The 21037-nt window shown below is 41.1% G+C and overlaps 1 protein-coding gene across 1 annotated transcript in view; it reads left to right on the forward strand.

The window, feature by feature from the left end:
* The window catches only part of HMGN1 (high mobility group nucleosome binding domain 1), an 85623-nt gene extending 70482 nt beyond the window's left edge, over positions 1–15141 (forward strand). Inside the window, exon 6 of the mRNA XM_030203837.1 lies at positions 14042–15141. Within this exon, the coding sequence (XP_030059697.1) occupies positions 14042–14086 (45 nt within the window). The 3' untranslated portion in view covers positions 14087–15141. The remainder of the gene's footprint in view (positions 1–14041) is intronic.
* Positions 15142–21037: the final 5896 nt, after the last annotated feature.

Here is a 21037-nt window from a genome sequence, read left to right on the forward strand (position 1 = left end):
CTTATCTGAGCCTGCTTTGTTAAATCCCACCAGTTTATGGATTCATCTGCCTGTGCTAAGGATGGAAAAATTTGTCTTGCCTGATGATTTTCTTTCTTTTAGCTACAGCAGATGAATCCAGGATTCCTCCCTGATTTTCTGTTGCATCTTTCCCCTTTTAGCTGTGTGTGATGTTTTTCATTCTAGATTCCTCTGGATCTATGCAAGATGTGTATTGACTGCAGTCTTCCCAGATGTTCTAGTTTCGTTCTGCTTGTTCTGTTCCATCTGTTGTATTCTTGTTATTATTGAGGAAGGTTTCTTCCAGTTTAGTGCCGGGGTTTTGCTTTGTGATAGGACATATGCTAACCTATGAAGGAGTTGGTAGCCTACTTTATCTCTCTGTTAGTTATCTGTGTCTCCACCTGCTGGTAGACGGATACAACCCACCAGTTCATGGATTCATCTGCTACAGCTAAAGGAAAGAGAATTATCAGGTTATAATTTTTCCATCCTCATTTTGTTATTACTACTTAAACATCTTCCAGCACGTTTTGTACTGTTAATCACAATAAGTTGTTGAACCCGATCTTTTGGGATAATGTGGGATATAAATGAAATAAATACAAATAAATTAATTTCCCTCTGAGAGCATCTTGCTTCAGCTCTCAGCACAAGGAGATTCTTGCAGAGCAAATCCACCCTTCTAAAGGCCCGCGGTCTAGCCTGTTCTACCAGGGTAAGAAAGGAAGGAATTCTATTCCATGTACTTCTTGTGCCAAAGAAAACAAGGGGGTGAGGAGGAGAGATGCATCCCATCCTAGATCTAAGGGCCTTGAACTAATTCCTAGTCAAAGAAGTTCAGGATGGTTTCCCTGGGTGCTGTGCTCTCTGGACTTGAATTGGACTTAAAGGATGCCCACATTCACATCTCAGTACTTCCAGGACACAGCAGGTATCTCAGATTACAGGTGGATACATGTCACTTTCAGTACCGCATCCTTCCATCTGGTGTTGTCAGATCCCAGGGTTTCCACCAAGTGTCTAGTGTTGGTCACAGCATCGCTACACAGACTGGGAGACCATGTGTTTCCCTACCTGGATGATTGGCTAGTGAAGAGAATGCCGACGGACTGTGCTCAGGAGCTGGAGCTGCTAGGGTTTGTTTTAAAGTCCCATCTGCCTTCAGTCCAACAATTGGAATGCATTGGAGCACTGCTATACACGCACAGGTGTGAGCCATTCTTCCTGTGCCAAGGGCAGATGGGTTTGAGCCAGCCAGCGTGTCACAGCTCAGCAGATGTTGAGGTTGCTAGACCACATGGCATTCACTGTGCATGTCACTCTGTTGACACGTCTTTGTATCAGAGCTGCCCAGTGGGCCCTAGCTTCCCAGTGGTGTCAAGCCTCTGGAAACCTAGCAGATGGGTAACAGTTCGATCCAGTTGGACCATGTGACTTCTATTCCAAATTTCTCAGCCCTAGAAGGTGCCGACAACAGATGCATCCCACCTGGGTTGGAGAGCTCATTTAGATGGGCTTCACGTTCAGGGTGCCTGGTCAGTTTAGGAGACATATCTTCACATCAACCTTCTGGCACTATGGGCAATCTGGAATGCTGTAAATGCTTAGAGATCGGCTGTTCAACCAAACTATCGGGTTGCGATATATTATACCAACAAGCAGGTGGGGGTACTGGTATTATTAGGAAAGGAATGGAAAACAAAAATGAGGATATTATAATGCCTTTGTATTGCTCCATGGTACGACCACACCTCAAATATTGTGTTCAGTTCTGGTCACCACATCTCAAAAAAGATATAGTGGAATTAGAAAAGGTATAGAGAATGGTGACATTATAGAGGGGATGAGACGACTTCCCTATGAAAGGCTAAAGTGGCTAGGGCTCTTCAACTTGGAGAAAAGACGGCAGAGAGGAGATATGGTAACGGTCTATAAAATGAGTGGAGTGGAACAGGTAGTTGCGAACCACTTGTTTGTTCTTTCCAAAAATACTAGGACTAGGGGGCATGCAATGAAGCTACAAAGTAGTAAATTTAAAACAAATCAAAGAAAATATTTTTTCACTCTATGTAATTAAACTCTGGAATTTGTTTACAGAAAATGTAGTAAAAGCATTTAGCTTAACGTGGTTTAGAAAAGGTTTGGATGGCCTCTTAAAGGAAAAGTCCATAGAGCATTATTAAAATGGAGTTTGGGAAAATCCACTGCATATTTCTAGAATAAAAACTAAGCCAGCACTCCGTCGAGTGTAAAAAAATCACAAAACATGCAAACAAATATGAATGCAATTTTTTTTGTAAAGTGAAGTAGTCTCATATATATAACAATAAGAAAGTTTTTTTTCTCACTCAATGCGTGAATGTATAGTTCGTGTGTATGATGTAATCATTGACTCAACCTCCACCAACCTTTACTGATAACTGACTTATAACTTTTATCAGTCCAACTCTCACAATCTAATCATAATCAACAAAATGTGCACAGCACTTAGCTTTGGCAGGTTGGTGCACTCTGAAACCCCGACAGGTCCCCGTTTCGTGTTAACTTTATCAAGGGGGAGTCACCAATTCTGTTGTACAAAAGAGAGAGAAAAAGGACAATAAATTTCTTTTAAGAAACATTGTGATGCTCCACTTTCTTGATCACATGGCTTCAACAATCCATGAAACACCATTGGCTTGTCTTCACTTCTGAATTACTCAGTGGACACTCCTCTCAATGATCTCAAGCCACAGGATTAGTAATTGCTCAAACCCAAATAATTCCACAGCTACGCCACTTTCTGCAGTGGTGGATGGTGTCCCACAATCTGGCCTTCCTTTTCAGCCTCCTTGTCACAAGGTTCTCACCACACATGCTTCCATGTTGGGTTGGAGAGCTTTCCTCAACAGTCTTCACGCACAGGGTTCTTGGTCCCCTTGAGAGCAACAACAACAACATATCATTGCGAGTTGTTTGGAACACTCTCAAGACCTTCCAGAATCATATCCTCAATCAGGTTATTCTGGTTCGCACAGACAAATCAAGTAGCGATGTATGGCCTGAACAAACAAAGAGGAACCAGATCTTACCTTCTGTCGCCATGCAACCCAAATATGGACTTGGGCGACTTCTCTAAATATCTTTATAAGTGCTATTTATTACGCCAGCAAGCAGAATGCTGTAGCAGACAAACTGAGCAGAGTCCTTCAGCCTCATGAATGGTGTCTTAGCCCCATGATTGTTAAATATTCCAAGGGTGGGAAACCCCAGTAGTAGACCTGTTTGCTTTTCCTTAGAACATCAAGCTTACCCACTTCTGTTTCAGACTGTATGCTCCCAACTGGATTGCCCCAGATGGCCTGCCTTCTCCACTGGGGGATGTATCTAGAGAGTTACAGGGGGACAGAAATCTTACCCATCCCTGCAAGAATTTAACCCATCTCCTTAAGAATTTAATGGTACATAAAAGAAAATTCCAGTCAGCTCCCTCAATCTCTCTCTGGATTTGAGCCACAGCACTGTAGGCAAGGAAGGAATGGAAGTTGAAACTTGGAGCAGTCTGGTGTGCACATGTAAGATTTGTCTCTAATTTACTGGCACTGTGTGCTGAGAGGTCGCCACATGCATGCGCCAGTATGTCAGGTGACATCTGATGCTCATGCCTGTGTCAGAGCTGAGGTCTGCGCATCAGCCCGGGAGCAAAGAGGATTAATTGTAACATAGTAAGTGACAGCAAATAAAGACCTGAATTGTCCATCCAGTCTGCCCAATAGTCGCACGCATTATCAATTCATGATTAAATTGGGGACGCTTGATTTCTCATCTCCTGCCAACTGAACAAGAACATCAGCTAGAGTGGAGTCTGTTGCAAGAAATCATTTGCATTTTTGTAGTACATCTTCGCGTGAACTTATGTCAAGTTCAAAAACATCTAAAACGGAACTTTGCGCTTCTAACCGTGCCTGGACTAAAAGAACAAAGTTCGACCTCCTCCTCCCCCCCCCCCCCCCCCCGACTCCAGAAAAAATGGCGCCAGGGAAATCTTCTACGCTAACTGAATTGGTCTTAGAGGAGCTTCGAGCTCTTCGGGACCTCTCCTTGAAACACTATGAAACTGCTTGCGAGCTGAAGACAGAAACCGTGAGCATAACTAACTCGTTTTTATTTCAAGCTCAAATAGAGGAGTTAGAGAAAGGTCCAACCACGCAGCCTTACAACTTACCCGACTGCAAGATGCAACGGCGTCTAACTTTAAAAAGCTGGAATTGGAAATTGAAGATTTAGCAAATAGGTCTAGGCGGAGCAATATCAGAATTCTAGGTCTCAAAGAGGGTCTTGAAGGAACTAATATGTTAGACTTCCTCAGCAAATGGATTCCCTCCATACTGCATATTAACTTTGAGCTTCCGTTGGAGTTTAAACGTGCCCATCGCGTGCCTTCATTCAAGAAACCAATCAGCCTCATCCTAGGCACATAGTGGCAAAGCTCCTCAGATTTCAACAAGCGTTGCAGATTCTGACCACTGCCCGCTCCCACCCTGCTATTACATCGATGGCAAGTCTATTTTGATCATTCCTGCCTTAGCTAAGACAACGGCAAGAAAAAGGAAGCATTTCTTGAAATGAGGCCCAAACGTAAGTCACTTGGAGCGAGATTTGGCCTGCATATCCTGCTCGAATGACTGTCACACTACGTAATGTTACTAAAACGTTTGACTTACCAGAACAACTCCAGGCTCACTTGGATCAACTTCTCGAACTCGATGTCATGAAGAAATTATATATCCTTTCTTGTAGCCTCATATCGCTAATTCTCTGATGCATTTAAAGTTTGTATTGTAACTGCATTTTCCAAAAGTGAATCTGATAAACCTCTCACTTTTAAGCTTGACTATTCCTAGTTCATAAATTTGCAAAGTTTTGTAACTTTCCCAGTATTGACCATTAGACATAGCTAAATATGTATTCTTGCAATTGCACAGCTCTAGCTGACACTAGAATTGAAGTGTTAGTCATATTGTTGGCAGATTCTGTTTTAACAAGGTCCTTGTTCTTTCCTTCCTTTGTCACAGGCATTAGCACCATTGTACCATAACTTTCTTACAGCAACTGAGCTATTTATAAATTAGCTCTCTATGTCTCGGTCTCTTATGCATGGGAGAGAATTTCTTTTCATGATTGCAATTGTATGAGAGGACTCAAAATGCTCACTGAATGTATTCCCATCTGCATCAGCCACCATAACCACTATGTACCTTCCAATACAGCTCTAAAATTTGTCTCCTGGAATGTAATGGTTTAAAATATCCTGTTAAGCGCAAGAAAATATTCACACATCTTAAAAAATTTAAAACCATCTATTATTTTCCTTCAGGAAACCCATGTTACCAATCTAAGCAAATTAATTTCTTCCTATAATGGATATCGCAATCTTTAGATGCTCCTTCAGTGGGCAGACGAAATGGAGTCTCCACACTCTTACATAAGGATCTCCAGTTCAAAATTCTCGATCAGTTAACCGACACTGAAGGGCGCTGGTTAATTGTTAAAATAGAAATTTCTATGCAGCAACTATTATTGGTGAATATTTATGCGCCTAACATTGACTCACCAGATTTTTTTCACCCATTGTCTCAGGTAATTTCTTCCTTTGCTTCAATCCCTATACTTAAGTGATTTTAAACCTTAACCTTACACTTGATCCTTGGTTGGATAGAAACACTCTTGCTGTCAAACATACTTCTAAAGCTTGCCGTTGCATTACAATCTTCAATTTCTCAATTTAATCTTATAGATCCCTGGAGGATAAATATCCAGATACGAGAGACTACACACATTTTTCTTCACCTCATAATAGTTTCTCCAGGATTGACTTTCTTTTTTTTTTTATTTAATTTGTTTATTGCTTTTCAGTTTTACAAACAAAAGTTTGTAGGGCAATACAGAGAAATCAGTATTAGAAAGAAAGAATATTTCACAAATGTAACATTTTAAACTCTTCCTTAGACCACCAATTTGAGTTTCTTGGGGGGGAGTGGTTTAGAAAACTTAAGGAGATTATAAACGGAAGAAAAGCTTGTATAGGTATACTCCTGATCTTTGTCCCTGTTTCTTTAATTTATAGCTGTTTCTGTTGTTTCAATCAGCTAGATGGTTTTTTTGACTCCAGAAAAATCCTTAATTGATTCAGCTCAAAAAATACATATTTGATTCCTAACATACGGATCAAACATTTTCAAGGATATGCTTGTGTGAAGGTTGCTCCTATTTCTCTTGCTTCTTGTCTTAGAGTCAAAAATTGTTTCCTTCTTTGTTGTGTTGTTTTAGTCACATCCGGATATATCCAGATTTTTTGACCACAGAATAGAGCAGAAGAATATTTAAAATATAACTTCATAATCATATTTAAGTCCTGCTCAAAAACAAAGGATACTATCAAAGTCCCTCTGGTTGATATTTCAGTCATTGATTCTTCTAGAAACTGTTACATTTTGCATATCAATACCAGTTCTTTGTGATGGTATATTCACCAGGTTAATTGATTCAGAAATTTCTCCTTGTTTCTGAACATTTGGTAAGTAATAAATTGTATTACATGGGGGAATAGCTGTTTGAGATAATTTCAGAATTTCTTGTAGATATTTTTTAAGAAAATCATAAGGCAACAATCCTGGTGACTTAGGAAAAATGAGAAATCTGAGTGTAAGACGTCGATTAAAATTCTCTATTTGCTCTATTTTGCGGGAAGTTAACATTTTGTCTTTAACCAAAACATCCACTGTGGATTTCACATTAACATCTTCTTTAACCTGAAGGATTTGATTTGTAGATTCTATTTTAAAGTTATCTAATGATTCGGAAATTGTGGTCAGTTTACTCACTATTGTAGACATTTCTTTAGTTGATTTAGCTACTTCTATAGTTAGTCCTTGGACCGCTTTCCAAATAGCCGCCATTGTAACCTCCTGATGAGGCTCTTGCTCCAGATTATTTCCCTCTGCGTGTCCGGAGGCGATACCGCCGAGTGGGCCCACGCTGTCGACATCTCCGGTCTCAGCCTGGCCCACTAACTCCACTCTGGATCTCGCAGGGCATGGAGGTGGGTTCAGCTCCGGCGGCGACAAGGTGATACCCGGTCCCAAGAATGGCGACGCTCCTCCGCCATCAGTCAGCACGGGGCTCGCTATGCCGGTTTCCAAGGGTGAGCTTCTCATGTAACGGTCTAGCGTTTGCTGGATTGGGGACGACGTTAGGGATATTGGCGGCAGTCCCTTTGTCGTCCCCTTTCTTTTTGTATGTGCCAGCAAACACCTGAGTTGTTCATGCAGCAAGCTAGGACACCATCTTGCCACACCCCATAATTTTTCCACATTCAGGATTGACTATTTTCTACTATCTTTTTCTCTGCTTTCACTAGTTTTAGATGCTAATATACACCCGACTGTCATCTCTGATCACGCCCCTATCACATTAAATCTCTCATCCTCTCAATATGTAAGTCCTAAATCTCCTTTATGGCGTTTGAATGCTAATCTTTATCTGATAAAGAAACTAAATTACGAATAAATAATTTCATTTCTGAGTTTTTTCGAATTACCTCGGACACCACAATTCCCCCTGTTACTACATGGGAAGCCTTTAAGGCCACATTAAGGGGTGAAATGATTTCTATTGCAGCATTTAAAAGGAAAGAGCAAAATGCTTTACTTGAAAATCTAGGTAAACAAATTAAAGAAAGCGAGGGCAACTTTCTTTCTACACAAAACAAAATTCTTAACTGTACCAGCTTAAGTATCAATATAACAAATTAGCTAGTGAGTTAGCCACACAGGAAATTTTTCAAACCAAATCGCAATATTACAATGGAAGTAATAAAAGTGGTAAGATACTAGCAAATTATCTTAAATATAAAAGAATTAAAGTTCAAATTCCATCAGTCAAAAACAGCAAAAATAAAGTTGTTACATCGCCAGCTGACATATTGAAATCGTTCTACCAATTTTATGACACCTTATATACATCTGAGTCAGATGAAGACTCTACAAAAAATAAAGAATTTCCTAGCTCATCTTAAACATCCACAATGGTCTGATTCAGATAACGAAATTCTTCTAAAAGTATACGATATGGAAGATTTTTCTTCAAGCGCTCAAGGATCTTCCCTTCCATAAAGCACCTGGCCCTGACGGCATTCCTATTGAATTTTATAAAATTTTCCAAAGCTCTCTTTCTACAAATCTTATACAATTATTCAATGTTCTGGACCCCTCAAATGTCTCTACTAGTAGATTCACAGAAGCTGTTATCTCAGTTATACCTAAACCTAATAAAGACCCTCAACTAATACAGAATTATAGACCAATTTATCTCCAAATCAAGTAGGCTTTATGCCAAATAGATTAATATCAGATAACTCCAGGTTATTTTTCCAATTATCACACGTTGCCAAGTCCCAGGACTATCCCATTATAGCTATGTCTTTGGATGTGGAAAAGGCCTTTGATAGGATAGAATGGCATTATTTATTCTCAGTACTAGGCTGGTTTGGAGCCTCACCAACCTTTATAGATAAAATTAAAGTCCTCTATGCTCATCCTACAGCTAAAATAATTGCCAATAACCATCTGTCAAATACTGTATTTTTACAGAGAGGCACGCGACAAGGATGCCCCTTGTCTCCTTATTTATTCAGTTTGGCATTAGAACTCTCCCCCTTGCCATTAACTCCCATGCTGAAATAACGGGAATCACCTATCAAAAAGCACAATTTAAAATCTCCGCTTATGCAGATATACTACTGTATATTACAATCCAACTACTTCTCTTCCCCCGCTTTCTCTCTTATACAATCCTTTCAGTTTTTTCTGGATACAAAATCAATAATCTAAAACAGAAGTCCTGCTGCTTAATATACATACAGTGGCCAGTCTAATTCAACCGTACAATCTTATGTGGAAGGGCATAATCGAACGCGAACGCCCAACTTCATGGGCGTCTGTCTCCGAGAACGAGTATGTGAAGGGGCGGGACAAACCGTTTTTTCGGGAAAATGGGCATCCATCTTTTTTCCGATAATACGGTTTGTGCCAGCCAAATGCATTGGATTTGTGCGGATTTGAGCTGGGCGGTTTCGTTTTTCAGCGATAATGGAAGCTGAAGGCGTCCAGCTCAAAAACGACCAAATCCAAGGCATTGGGTCGTGGGAGGGGCCAGGATTTGTAGTGCACTGGTCCCTCTCACATGCCAGGACACCAACTGGGCACCCTAGGGGGCACTTTTAACAATTAAAAAAAAAAAAAAAGTTAACTACCTCTGAAGTCCATAGCTCCCTTCCCTTGGGTGCCTAGCCCCCCTCCCCCAAAACCCACTGCCCACAACTCTACACCATTACCATAGCACTCATGGTTGAAGGGGGGGCACCTAGATGTGGGTACAGTGGGTTTTGGGGCGGTTTGGAAGGCTCCCATTTACCACCACAAGTGTAACAGGTAGGGGGGGATGGGCCTCGGTCCACCTGGCTGACTTCCACTGCACCCACTAACAACTGCTCCATGGACCTGCATACTGCTGTCATGGAGCTGGGTATGACATTTGAGGCTGGCATACAGGCTGGAAAAAAAAATTTTTGAAAGTTTTTTTTTTTTTTTTTTTTTTTTGTGTGGAGGGGGTTAGTGACCACTGGGGGAGTCAGGGGTGGTCATCCCCGTTTCCCTCCGATGGTCATCTGGTCACTTAGGGCACTTTTTTGGGACTTGTTCGTGAAAAAACAAGTGTCCAAAAAAAGTGACCCAAATTCGCGCTATAAATGCCTTTTTTCGATTATCGGCCGAGGACGCCCATCTCTCCTCGGCTGATAAACACGCCCTGGTCCCGCCTTCACCACGCCTCCGACATGCCCCCGTCAACTTTGCCCGTTTCCGCGACAGATTGCAGTTGAAGACGCCCAAAATCAGCTTTTGATTATACCGATTTGGGCGCCCACGGGAGAAAGACGCCCATCTCCCGAGGTTGAAATATGGGTGTCTTTCTCTTTCGAAAATAAGGCGGATGGTCTTCTGAAGGGCTAAGGTATCTTGGTATTGATTTGCACTATACAATGCAAGATATTGTTAAATACAATAGTGAGAATATAGTCAAATTTCTCAAAGATCTTCTTTTCCAATGGCACCCTCTACACATCTCATGGTGGGGAAGGATTGAAACCATTAAAATGATGGTCTCACCCAAAATAAACTTCATACTAAGTATGATACCAGTCCCTTTCCAATCCTCTTTCTATAAACAAATTGAAAGGCTTCTGATCACTTTTCTCTGGAAATCCCAAATTCTCAGAATCTCTTTAAGAAAATTAAAATCTCCAAAAGAAAAGTTTGGAGGTTTTTTTTCCCTGATTTTCTATTATATCACAAAGCATTTATTACCCAACAAGGTTGTTACTGGTTTCCCTTTGAAAAAGAATACATTCCTACGTGGCTTCAATTGGAACAATCTATATTTTATCCAATGCCCTTACACTTGCTTATGTATTTGTCTACTGCTCCTTTCAAGGTAGATAATCTTATAATTAGCAATACCAAAATCTGCTTACAGAACTTAGATAAATTACTTGATTTTCCCCATCTCTTCTTCATCACAGATAGCTATTTGGAAAAATACTAAATTCCTAATTAACAAGAATGTCTTTCTGGAAAATTTGGGCTAATTGTGGAATTTGGACTGTCAGAGATCTTTGTAAACAAGCCCAAAATAACTTATCTTTTCAAGAACTCCAAATGCAATTTCACCTTCCCACTACGCAATACTTTCATTGGTTGCAATTGTCCCATTGTATTAAAAAAAACAGGTATATTGACAACTGCTCTCACTCAAAACCATCTATTTACCAATTTGCTGAATCATAAATAATGGTCACATGGCCTCAACCATCTATAAGAAACTTCTTTCATCTCAATATAAAGACAATTATGTACTACAAGAGAGATGGGGAAAAGATACCAATCACTTTGGACTCTGTACAATCCAAGCTATGGTTGTCCCTAATTAGGCCGCTTTCCTCAGCAAATATCATGCAATCAATGCTTTTCTTGTATCACAGAGCTGTATGTACCCCACAGAAAATGCATAACACAAAGTTACTAGCATCAAATCTGTGCTGGCATTGTCAGGCTCATATAGGTACATTAGTACACATGATTTATGACTGAAAAGGTTAAGCCTTTTTGGCAATCTGTATGGAAAATCCTATGTGGTATCTTTAAAATCAATATACACCTTAATGTATCACTAATAATATTCAAGTTGTGTTCATCTGATATTCGTTTATCAGATCACCATAGAATATTATTTGACATATTAATTACTATTGGTCAACATATGATCTTAACGAATTGGAAAAATTCGGCTTACTTATATGAACATTTTTGGTGGCAGTCTGTCTTACTCTATCATAAGTTTGAGTCTGCTTCAGCACACCTAACAAGAGCTGTTAGTAAGAAGAATCTAATATGGTCTCCTCTCAAGGACTACATTCACATGTTGCAATAATGAATGTAATTAGTCTAATATTGAAGTTCTTAACATACTATGATATATTACCCTATGTATAACCTCTGTATTGTAATCTGCTTATTTTGTTCTTTATGAAAATTCAATAAAATTTCTGGGGAAAAAAATCAATTCATGATTAAATCAACGAGTGTGATATATATTTCATTATGGTCTTTCTTTGTTGTTTCTGGAACATAGACCATAGAAGTCTGTCCGGTCCTATCCTTATGTTCGAACTGTTAGAGTTGCCGTTGAAGCCCACTCCAGTCTATTCGTCTTCTCATTTGTGGGACACGGACCTTAAAAGTCTGTCCAACACTGTCCTTATGTTCCAGCCACTGAAGTTGCTGTCTAAGCCCTTTCAAGCCCATCCTAAACCAGATTACCATATATGAGACACAGACCATACAAGTCTGCCTGGTATCAGCCCTAGTTATCACAGCCAGAGTTGCCATCTAAGCGTCACTTGACACATCCGCACACATGAAGCCAGTTTTTTTGATAACTTCCATTTTCTAATTAGAGGTCCTCTGTGTTCATCCCATGCTTTTTTGAATTCCGTCGTCATTTGTGTCTCTACCACCTTCTTAATGGAAGACTTTCCACATTTATGCTGTTAAAGCAAGGAAGAGGAGGAGTTGAAAACAGCACTCAAAGAACTTGTCAAGACAAGGGGTACCATGATTCTAATTGCTTCCCTGCTGGCCTCATCAAATCCGGTTCCCTCTCATTAGATCCTTTTCCAACCCTGGTAACTCAGAATGAAGGATCCCTTCTTCATCCAGACCCTTGCTCTCTGGCCCTGATGGCTTGGTACTTGATGACAGAGTTGCATTCATTGAACATGCCACACACAGTGTCTCAGATACTTCTTACCTCTAGGAAACCTTCCACAAGAAAATGTTATTGTTTAAAGTGGAAAAAAATGTTTTCTATGGTGTTCAACTAGGTCGCTCTACCCTACTACATGCTCTCTACCTATACCACCTCCATCTTCCAGATTTGGGACTCAGAACTGTCAGAGTACATTTGAGTGCTATTAATACTTTTCATACTAAAATTGATAATAAGCCAATTTCAATTCATCCCTTGATGATTAGACTCATGAAGGGTTTATTTCATATTAAGCCACCTATCAAACCACTTTCAGTAGCATGGGATCTCTGTGTCATCCTTGCTGCTCTTATGAAACCTCTCTTCAAATTTGTTCTTATTCTTTACGTATAAAGTAGTGTTCTTAATAGCTGTACCTTTGCCAGAAGAGTCTGTGAGCTTCAAGTCCTTGTGGCAGATCCACCGTATGCTAGGTTCTGCCATGCCAGATTTGTATGCCAAAGGTGGTTTTGGAGTTCCATCTCAACCAGTCCATTGTACTACCTGTCTTCTTTCCTAATTCTCATCCTGGAGAAGCAGCACTACATACCTTAAACTGCAAGCGTGCTCTACATACTATCTAGAACAAACAAAACCACATCGGAAATCCTCCTAGTTTTTTTTGTATCCTTTGACACTTACAGGTTGGGAATTCCATCTCCAAGCATACAGTCTCTACTTGGTTGACTGACTATTTCCTGTGCATTTACTCAGGCAGGGCTGACCCTCCATGAGTAGGTCACTGCTCATAATGTGAGAGCCATGGCGGCCTCAGTAGCCCATTTCCGCTGTGCCTCTAAGACATTTGCAATGCGGCTACATGACCTTCTATCCACACCTTTACTGCTCATTACTGTCTGGAGCAGTATTCCAGATAGGATATCTGGTTTGGACAAGCAGTCTTAGAGTCTTTTTACCATTTAAAATCCAGCTCCACCCTCCGGCCCATTATTTCCACCAGGCTCACTATCTACTTAGAAAATTTCATTTTTCCTGTGAACCTGGTAGCTAATGAGTCCCATATGAGAGAATGTGTCTGCTTGTCCTCCGAGAGCTAAGTTACTTAACTGTAGCAGGTGTTCTGTGAGGACAACAGGCTTATATTCTCACGTTTCAAGTTCATTAATAACTGGCTATCCCGCCTATCGGGCATACTAACTAAGTGGCATGCAGGCTAATAAAGAAAGAGGTGGAAACAAGAGAAAGACAACATCTATAGAAAGGATGAACTACAGTATTCATGATAAAATAGGGGTAGAGGAGCACAGTAGGAGGGGGTAGAGGAGCACAGTAGGAGGGGGAATGTTCTCAGAGCCAAGTGATGCCTTGCCTTCCCTTAGAGTTAGTTGTCTTCTTAGCTTTAGTACTGTACTGCTGGTCCTGCACTCAAGCATTGGGCGAGACGGTATATGCGATGAGGGCACTGCCTTAAAGATTTAAAGTGGCAGTGTCCGCACTGGGCTCCATGGAGCACCTCACTCGTGAGAGAATATACCTGCTGTCCTCAGAGAACACTTGCTACAGGTAAGTAACTTGGCTATTTTTCAGTTCTGTTCCATTTCTTGGAATCATTTCAAGCTGTATTTTGAGATATTTGACTTGTGTGCTACTGAAAGTTTATCCTTACCTTTTGTAGGCTCTAGCTTCTGATGCAGGAGACAAAGAATCCAAGTCGGAGTAGGACATCTTGTACCAGGTCTTCATCCATGGCCCCTATACCTCCCTTGTACAATGCAGAGGAATATTTTTATCACTATTTTGTAAATGCTGGATTTTTACTTTAATTTTAAGGAACACTTTTTTTTAAAATGGGGAAGTCTTGCCACTTTTGTCTCCTTTTTTTTTTTTTTTTAATTTGGCTGTTTTTATGCTTGTGATATGGAAATCATGTTCTGGTTGTTAGTTTTCTGTATGAACATGGCCATTGTAATGTTGTATGGCAAATTAATTTTATTTTCTTCTAAATTGTGTGGCTTTTTAACATTCCACAGGCTGCAAAATTTTTATATCAAAAGCATAACACTTGAGATTCATGCTCATGAGTTTTTAAAAAATGTCTTAATACATTAATTTAGGGTTTGTTTGGTTTTTTTTTAATACCATCATCCCCAGTAGAAGTTCTCAGAATCTTTCCTTCTGGTGTGGATTGCTCTTGAAATTATTTACTTTTCCTGGTATGAAATCTTTTGGTAGTGATCACATTAGTAAAGTAAGTACTGTGAAAAGACTGGACTTTGTTAGATGTGTAAAAGTGATTAAGCATTTCAGACTGACAACTGTAGACACCAGTACATCATGGTGTATGTGGGGGGTGGGGGGGTAATTTAAGGCTGGTTATCTACAGAATTCAAGTTGAAAGACCACTGGAATAATTTAGAAATTAAACTACATGTAATTTTTATTTTTAAAGATTATTCTACATTAGCAAATGTACAGGTTGTTCATAGTGTCTGTATGCATATGACCATACATCCAATAAAATATTGGTTACAAAAATCCTTGAATTCCTCATATATACATTATAACATTTTAATGCATATATTAATTAGGGGGCTTGAATTGTGTTTATGTGTGGGGGGGGGGGTATCCAATGTATGAGTTAATTGCTGCTACTTGATGTTTTTCCTCATGTCTGCATCTTGGGTAGTAGTGACTAGTGCTGACCGACTCTGCCAAAATGTTTCTGATTCTGTTCGCTCATATGAATTGGGGGTTTTTTTTTTTGTTCTTTGACTATCGATCAATAAATAGAAAATAAAATTCATTTTTCTACTGTTGTTTGGTCTTTTAACTTTTGTAATCGTGTCTCTGGTTTCCACTTTTCTCTGTCTTCTCAACTGTTGTACCAGGGTTTCCTGGTCTATTTAGAATCTCTTCTCTCCATGTCTTATCATTTAACTCCCCTCTGTGCCTGCCCGTGCCCACCATTTTCCTGCCATGTTGAACATCTCCCTTCTGTGTATCTATTCTTGCCCTGTCTAGCAACCCCCCTTTATGTCGCTATCCCTCCTCGTGTTCAGCTCCTTCCCTCCAGTCTCCCTTCCCCTCTTGTCTGTCTTCACCCAGGACCAGCATCTGTCCTCCTTCACTCTCCTTTCCATCCAGCCTCTGCTCTCCTCTACCTCCTTCCAGCCAACCTCTGCCCTCCTCTCTATCACTTCTATCCAGTCAGCCTCTGCCCTCATCCTTACATCTATGGTCTCCTCTTCCCCTTTTCCATCCAGCTTTTGCCCTCTCTCTCCCCACCTCTTCATTCGAGGCACTGTTCCATGTCTCCCCCCCCCCACCCCCCCCCCAAAAAAAAAAAAACAAAAAATCCACAGTCTGCCTCCTTTGTTCCCCCTCCTATGTTGATGCTGTTGCGGCAGCAAAACTCTTCACAGGGCCAGACTCTATTGGTGCAGCTACCGGTCCCAACCACTTGATGCCACTTTATGTTCTGGGGCAGAACCAGCAGCCTGCACTGGTACAGAGTTGGTCTAGCTTTGTGGTGAGTTTACCTTATTTTATTGCAGCTTCTGCTGCTTTAGAGAAGCAGCAGCTTGGGTGACAGAGGGAGGTGGGGAAGTCTTGAATTGTGATCCCTGATTTTTTTTTTGTGTGTGTGTGTGTAAACAGATAGATTTGAATCTTTGCCCAAAATGAGTTGAATCAATTCAAATCATGAATTGGACAGTACTAGTAGTGACAGTGTGGGAGGTCATGCACCAAAGTTTTCCTAGACCCCTGTAGTTCTGAGCCTTGTGCCAATGAGCTAACTCATGTATACTTTGCTAAAGGGAAGCAAATGGTTGAAAAGTCATGTTTGAAAGGGCTAAACAGCTGGAGAGAAAATCAACAGAAAAGCCCCTTCCTTAGTTCCCTCATCAGACCAGTCCACCATCTGGGTTTTTATTCATCAGCCAGCATGTGAAGACAGCTTACATAATTGAACCTGCATGTTGCCCTCGTAGGATAGTGTTAGTCTTCAGAAGATGGTGATTGGCAAACCATGCAGCTCTTTTTTTTTTTTAATTTATATATTTATTAACATTTTCCAATATTTTATAAGACAATCCGCTTGTTCAGGAAAAGTATCTAGTAATCTACAAAATATGTAAAAAAAAAGAATAATAATACAAACAGGAAAAACAAAGTGAAGTTTGAGCTTCACATTAACAGGAAAACTATACGCAAGTCCATACATGTGATCCAAGATTTCAGGAAAATACTGGAGACAAATTATCTAAGGTTTATCAAAAAAGAAATTATACAAATACTGTTAAGTAGAGCAAACACTTATAATTAACGCTTATCCATTTTCACTGAGGTTATGAGTGAAGATACATGAGACGGTTCTGTAAATACATATTTTTTTCTCCTTAAACCTTATTATACACTTGCAGGGGTATCTTAAAAAGAAGGTACCCCCCAAGTGTAGAACTTCAGGCCTAAGGAGCAGGAATTGTTTCCTTCGTCGTCGAGTCTCCTTAGAGACATCAGGAAAAAGTAAAACTTTTAAACCCAAAAAGGGTTTATCTTTATTTCGGAAAAACAAACGAAAGATCCAATTCTTGTCTGGTAATAATGCAACTGTAGCCACCAATGTAGCCGCAGTTGCTAGTTCGGTATCAGAAGTCTCAAGCAAGAGAGAGACATTAATCGGAGCTTCGGGTTGAGAGGTTCCTTTCCCAGGAATATAATAAACCATAGTCATCGGTGGCAAATTCTGTTCGGAAATTAGTAAATTTTCACGCATATAGCGTTTCAGCATATCCATAGGAGTAACATTTTGAAGTCTAGGAAAGTTGATAAATCTTAGGTTATGATTTTTAGTGTAATTATCAAAAGTTTCCATTTTATCTCTAAGACTCGTCAAATCTTTCATCATAGTAGGTTGTAGCGTTTCAAGCTTCATAATTCTCTGATCCAAATTAGCAAATTTCCCATTCAAGTCTTTAATCTGTTCCTCTTGTACCCCCAAATTACTTTCCAGAGATTTAACTTTAGGCTGAAGGTCATTTACAGTGGGGGAAATAAGTATTTGATCCCTTGCTGATTTTGTAAGTTTGCCCACTGACAAAGACATGAGCAGCCCATAATTGAAGGGTAGGTTATTGGTAACAGTGAGAGATAGCACATCACAAATTAAATCCGGAAAATCACATTGTGGAAAGTATATGAATTTATTTGCATTCTGCAGAGGGAAATAAGTATTTAATCCCTCTGGCAAACAAGACCTAATACTTGGTGGCAAAACCCTTGTTGGCAAGCACAGCGGTCAGACGTCTTCTGTAGTTGATGATGAGGTTTGCACACATGTCAGGAGGAATTTTGGTCCACTCCTCTTTGCAGATCATCTCTAAATCATTAAGAGTTCTGGGCTGTCGCTTGGCAACTCGCAGCTTCAGCTCCCTCCATAAGTTTTCAATGGGATTAAGGTCTGGTGACTGGCTAGGCCACTCCATGACCCTAATGTGCTTCTTCCTGAGCCTTTGTTGCCTTGGCTGTATGTTTTGGGTCATTGTCGTGCTGGAAGACCCAGCCACGACCCATTTTTAAGGCCCTGGCGGAGGGAAGGAGGTTGTCACTCAGAATTGTACGGTACATGGCCCCATCCATTCTCCCATTGATGCGGTGAAGTAGTCCTGTGCCCTTAGCAGAGAAACACCCCCAAAACATAACATTTCCACCTCCATACTTGACAGTGGGGACGGTGTTCTTTGGGTCATAGGCAGCATTTCTCTTCCTCCAAACACGGCGAGTTGAGTTCATGCCAAAGAGCTCAATTTTTGTCTCATCTGACCACAGCACCTTCTCCCAATCACTCTCGGCATCATCCAGGTGTTCACTGGCAAACTTCAGACGGGCCGTCACATGTGCCTTCCGGAGCAGGGGGACCTTGCGGGCACTGCAGGATTGCAATCCGTTATGTCGTAATGTGTTACCAATGGTTTTCGTGGTGACAGTGGTCCCAGCTGCCTTGAGATCATTGACAAGTTCCCCCCTTGTAGTTGTAGGCTGATTTCTAACCTTCCTCATGATCAAGGATACCCCACGAGGTGAGATTTTGCGTGGAGCCCCAGATCTTTGTCGATTGACAGTCATTTTGTACTTCTTCCATTTTCTTACTATGGCACCAACAGTTGTCTCCTTCTCGCCCAGCGTCTTACTGATGGTTTTGTAGCCCATTCCAGCCTTGTGCAGGTGTATGATCTTGTCCCTGACATCCTTAGACAGCTCCTTGCTCTTGGCCATTTTGTAGAGGTTAGAGTCTGACTGATTCACTGAGTCTGTGGACAGGTGTCTTTCATACAGGTGACCATTGCCGACAGCTGTCTGTCATGCAGGTAACGAGTTGATTTGGAGCATCTACCTGGTCTGTAGGGGCCAGATCTCTTACTGGTTGGTGGGGGATCAAATACTTATTTCCCTCTGCAGAATGCAAATAAATTCATATACTTTCCACAATGTGATTTTCCGGATTTAATTTGTGATGTGCTATCTCTCACTGTTACCAATAACCTACCCTTCAATTATGGGCTGCTCATGTCTTTGTCAGTGGGCAAACTTACAAAATCAGCAAGGGATCAAATACTTATTTCCCCCACTGTATCTAAGGAAAACTTGTCCTAGATTGGAAACCAAATCCCACAAAGCTTCTAATGTCACATCTTTTGGTCTAGTCATAAATTCTTTAGGTAGTTCAAACCTTACAGGCTGGTCTCGGTCCTCACTCTGCCCCTCTGCTTCTCTCCCCTCAGTTTGCGGCGTTTCCACGGGCAAACTGCTCTCCAGTCCCACCTCTGTAGTAAGGGAGGCTTCGATTCGGCGATCTTCTGGGCCCCTAACTCTACGGGAGTGGACCCCGTCGAATCCAAGAGGAAAGAACTGGCGCCAATCGGCTGGGGAGGAGGAGTGCGTTCGGCGGGGCTAAGGGTCACTTCAAAGCCAGAGAGCGCCGAAGTCTCCGTTTCGCCGGCGCACACCTCTGGAAGCGAACCGCCGTCACGGTGAACTCCCTGTGATCTCAAATATCGATCCATCGGACCAGGTAATGAGGGAGTTAGCGGGGAAGCCCTACCCGCTAATCTCCCTCTTCGTTTTGGCATTTTTTGGGAGCGTGAGTCGCAGCGACCTAACAACTTGCGGCCATCTTGGATCTCTCAAACCATGCAGCTCTTGACCTGGGCTGTTAGGTCTGCTCCTGAGTCATTTGGAGAACTGAATGTCAGTTAAGTAGGGATTTCTTTGCAAGTGCTGTTGGTCCTTGCTAAACTGGAATTAATCAGAGGAGTCTGAATCCCCCTACCTGTGAGGGTAGTGCCAGTCGTTCACCACTAGGTGTGGTAGGATAGACATTTGTAAATTTGTTTCACACTCGACAATAATAAAAATCACGTCTTCTATTCAGTTGACATTATCTAACCCTTTGATATTATATTCCTGCTTCTTATGTTTATACCACAAAGTTCAAAGCAAATTGAAGATGAAAGCTAAAGCAGATTCAATAGCTGAATAGGAAAAAGGAGGAAGTTTAATGTTCAAAGAACAAAGTGGTTTTTAGGGGGGGGGGGGGGGTTAACGTTTCGAGTCAGATCTTATTGTTGATAAATTCCAAAATCACCTATTAACGACAATAACAAGGAAAGATATATTTACAAGAAAGAAATAAAAACAATTAAGATTTAATTTATGTATCCGTTATCACAGTGTGACAATGAATGTTCATTATGTGTGCAAGAATGAACACTTGTTATATATTGGTTGGAATAAACATACTCCCTTAATGTCACAAAAATTATGCTATTATCAGATAGTGATTGCAGATCTTGACTCATACAACCTGTGTAGGTGATGCAGGTCTCTCCCTCCACCGGAACGGCTGGAACAGCAGGTGCTAGTCATAGGCAGTGCTCGTTCTGAAGTATTTGATGATCCGCAGATAGATGAGAGGAGTTAATATAAAAGGGCATCTGCTTGTGGCAAGAGATTTTGATATCAGCAACATCTCTGATTAGTCACATCAGGAGCCAGGCCAGTCACTTGACATGATGTTATCTAAAGAAACCACAGCAATGTCTCTTGATGATCTACAGATTCCCTTTCCCCCCACCCCCAATTCTGTTTTCGGGCAGGCTAGGTTGATTAAGACCAAAAGTCTGTTACATTGTTCACATTCCTTTGTCCTGCATAGCCAAATTGCCATCTCGACAAAGGATTATAGATTTTGCTTAAGTGCATGCCTGGCAAGGTGTGAGATTTATTAGAAAATAAAGCACTGTATATTCTGTATCATAAGTTATATAGAGTACTCTTACATAGTAACATAGTAGATGATGGCAGAAAAAAGACCTGCACGGTCCATCCAGTCTGCCCAACAAGACAACTCATGTGTGCTACGTTTTGTGTATACCCTACTTTGATTTGTACCTGTGCTCTTCAGGGCACAGACCGTATAAGTCTGCCCAGCACTATCCCTGCCTCCCAACCTCCAGTCCCGCCTCCCACCACTGGTTCTGGCACAGACCGTATAAGTCTGCCCAGCACTATCCCTGCCTCCCAACCTCCAGTCCTGCCTCCCACCACCGGCTCTGGCACACTCTTGATACGCTGTATCTGGGTGTGGCCTGTTGGATAAGTGAAAAACTGG

The sequence above is a fragment of the Microcaecilia unicolor genome, chromosome 5, assembly GCF_901765095.1.
Source record: "Microcaecilia unicolor chromosome 5, aMicUni1.1, whole genome shotgun sequence".
NCBI classification, from domain to species: Eukaryota; Metazoa; Chordata; class Amphibia; order Gymnophiona; family Siphonopidae; genus Microcaecilia; species Microcaecilia unicolor.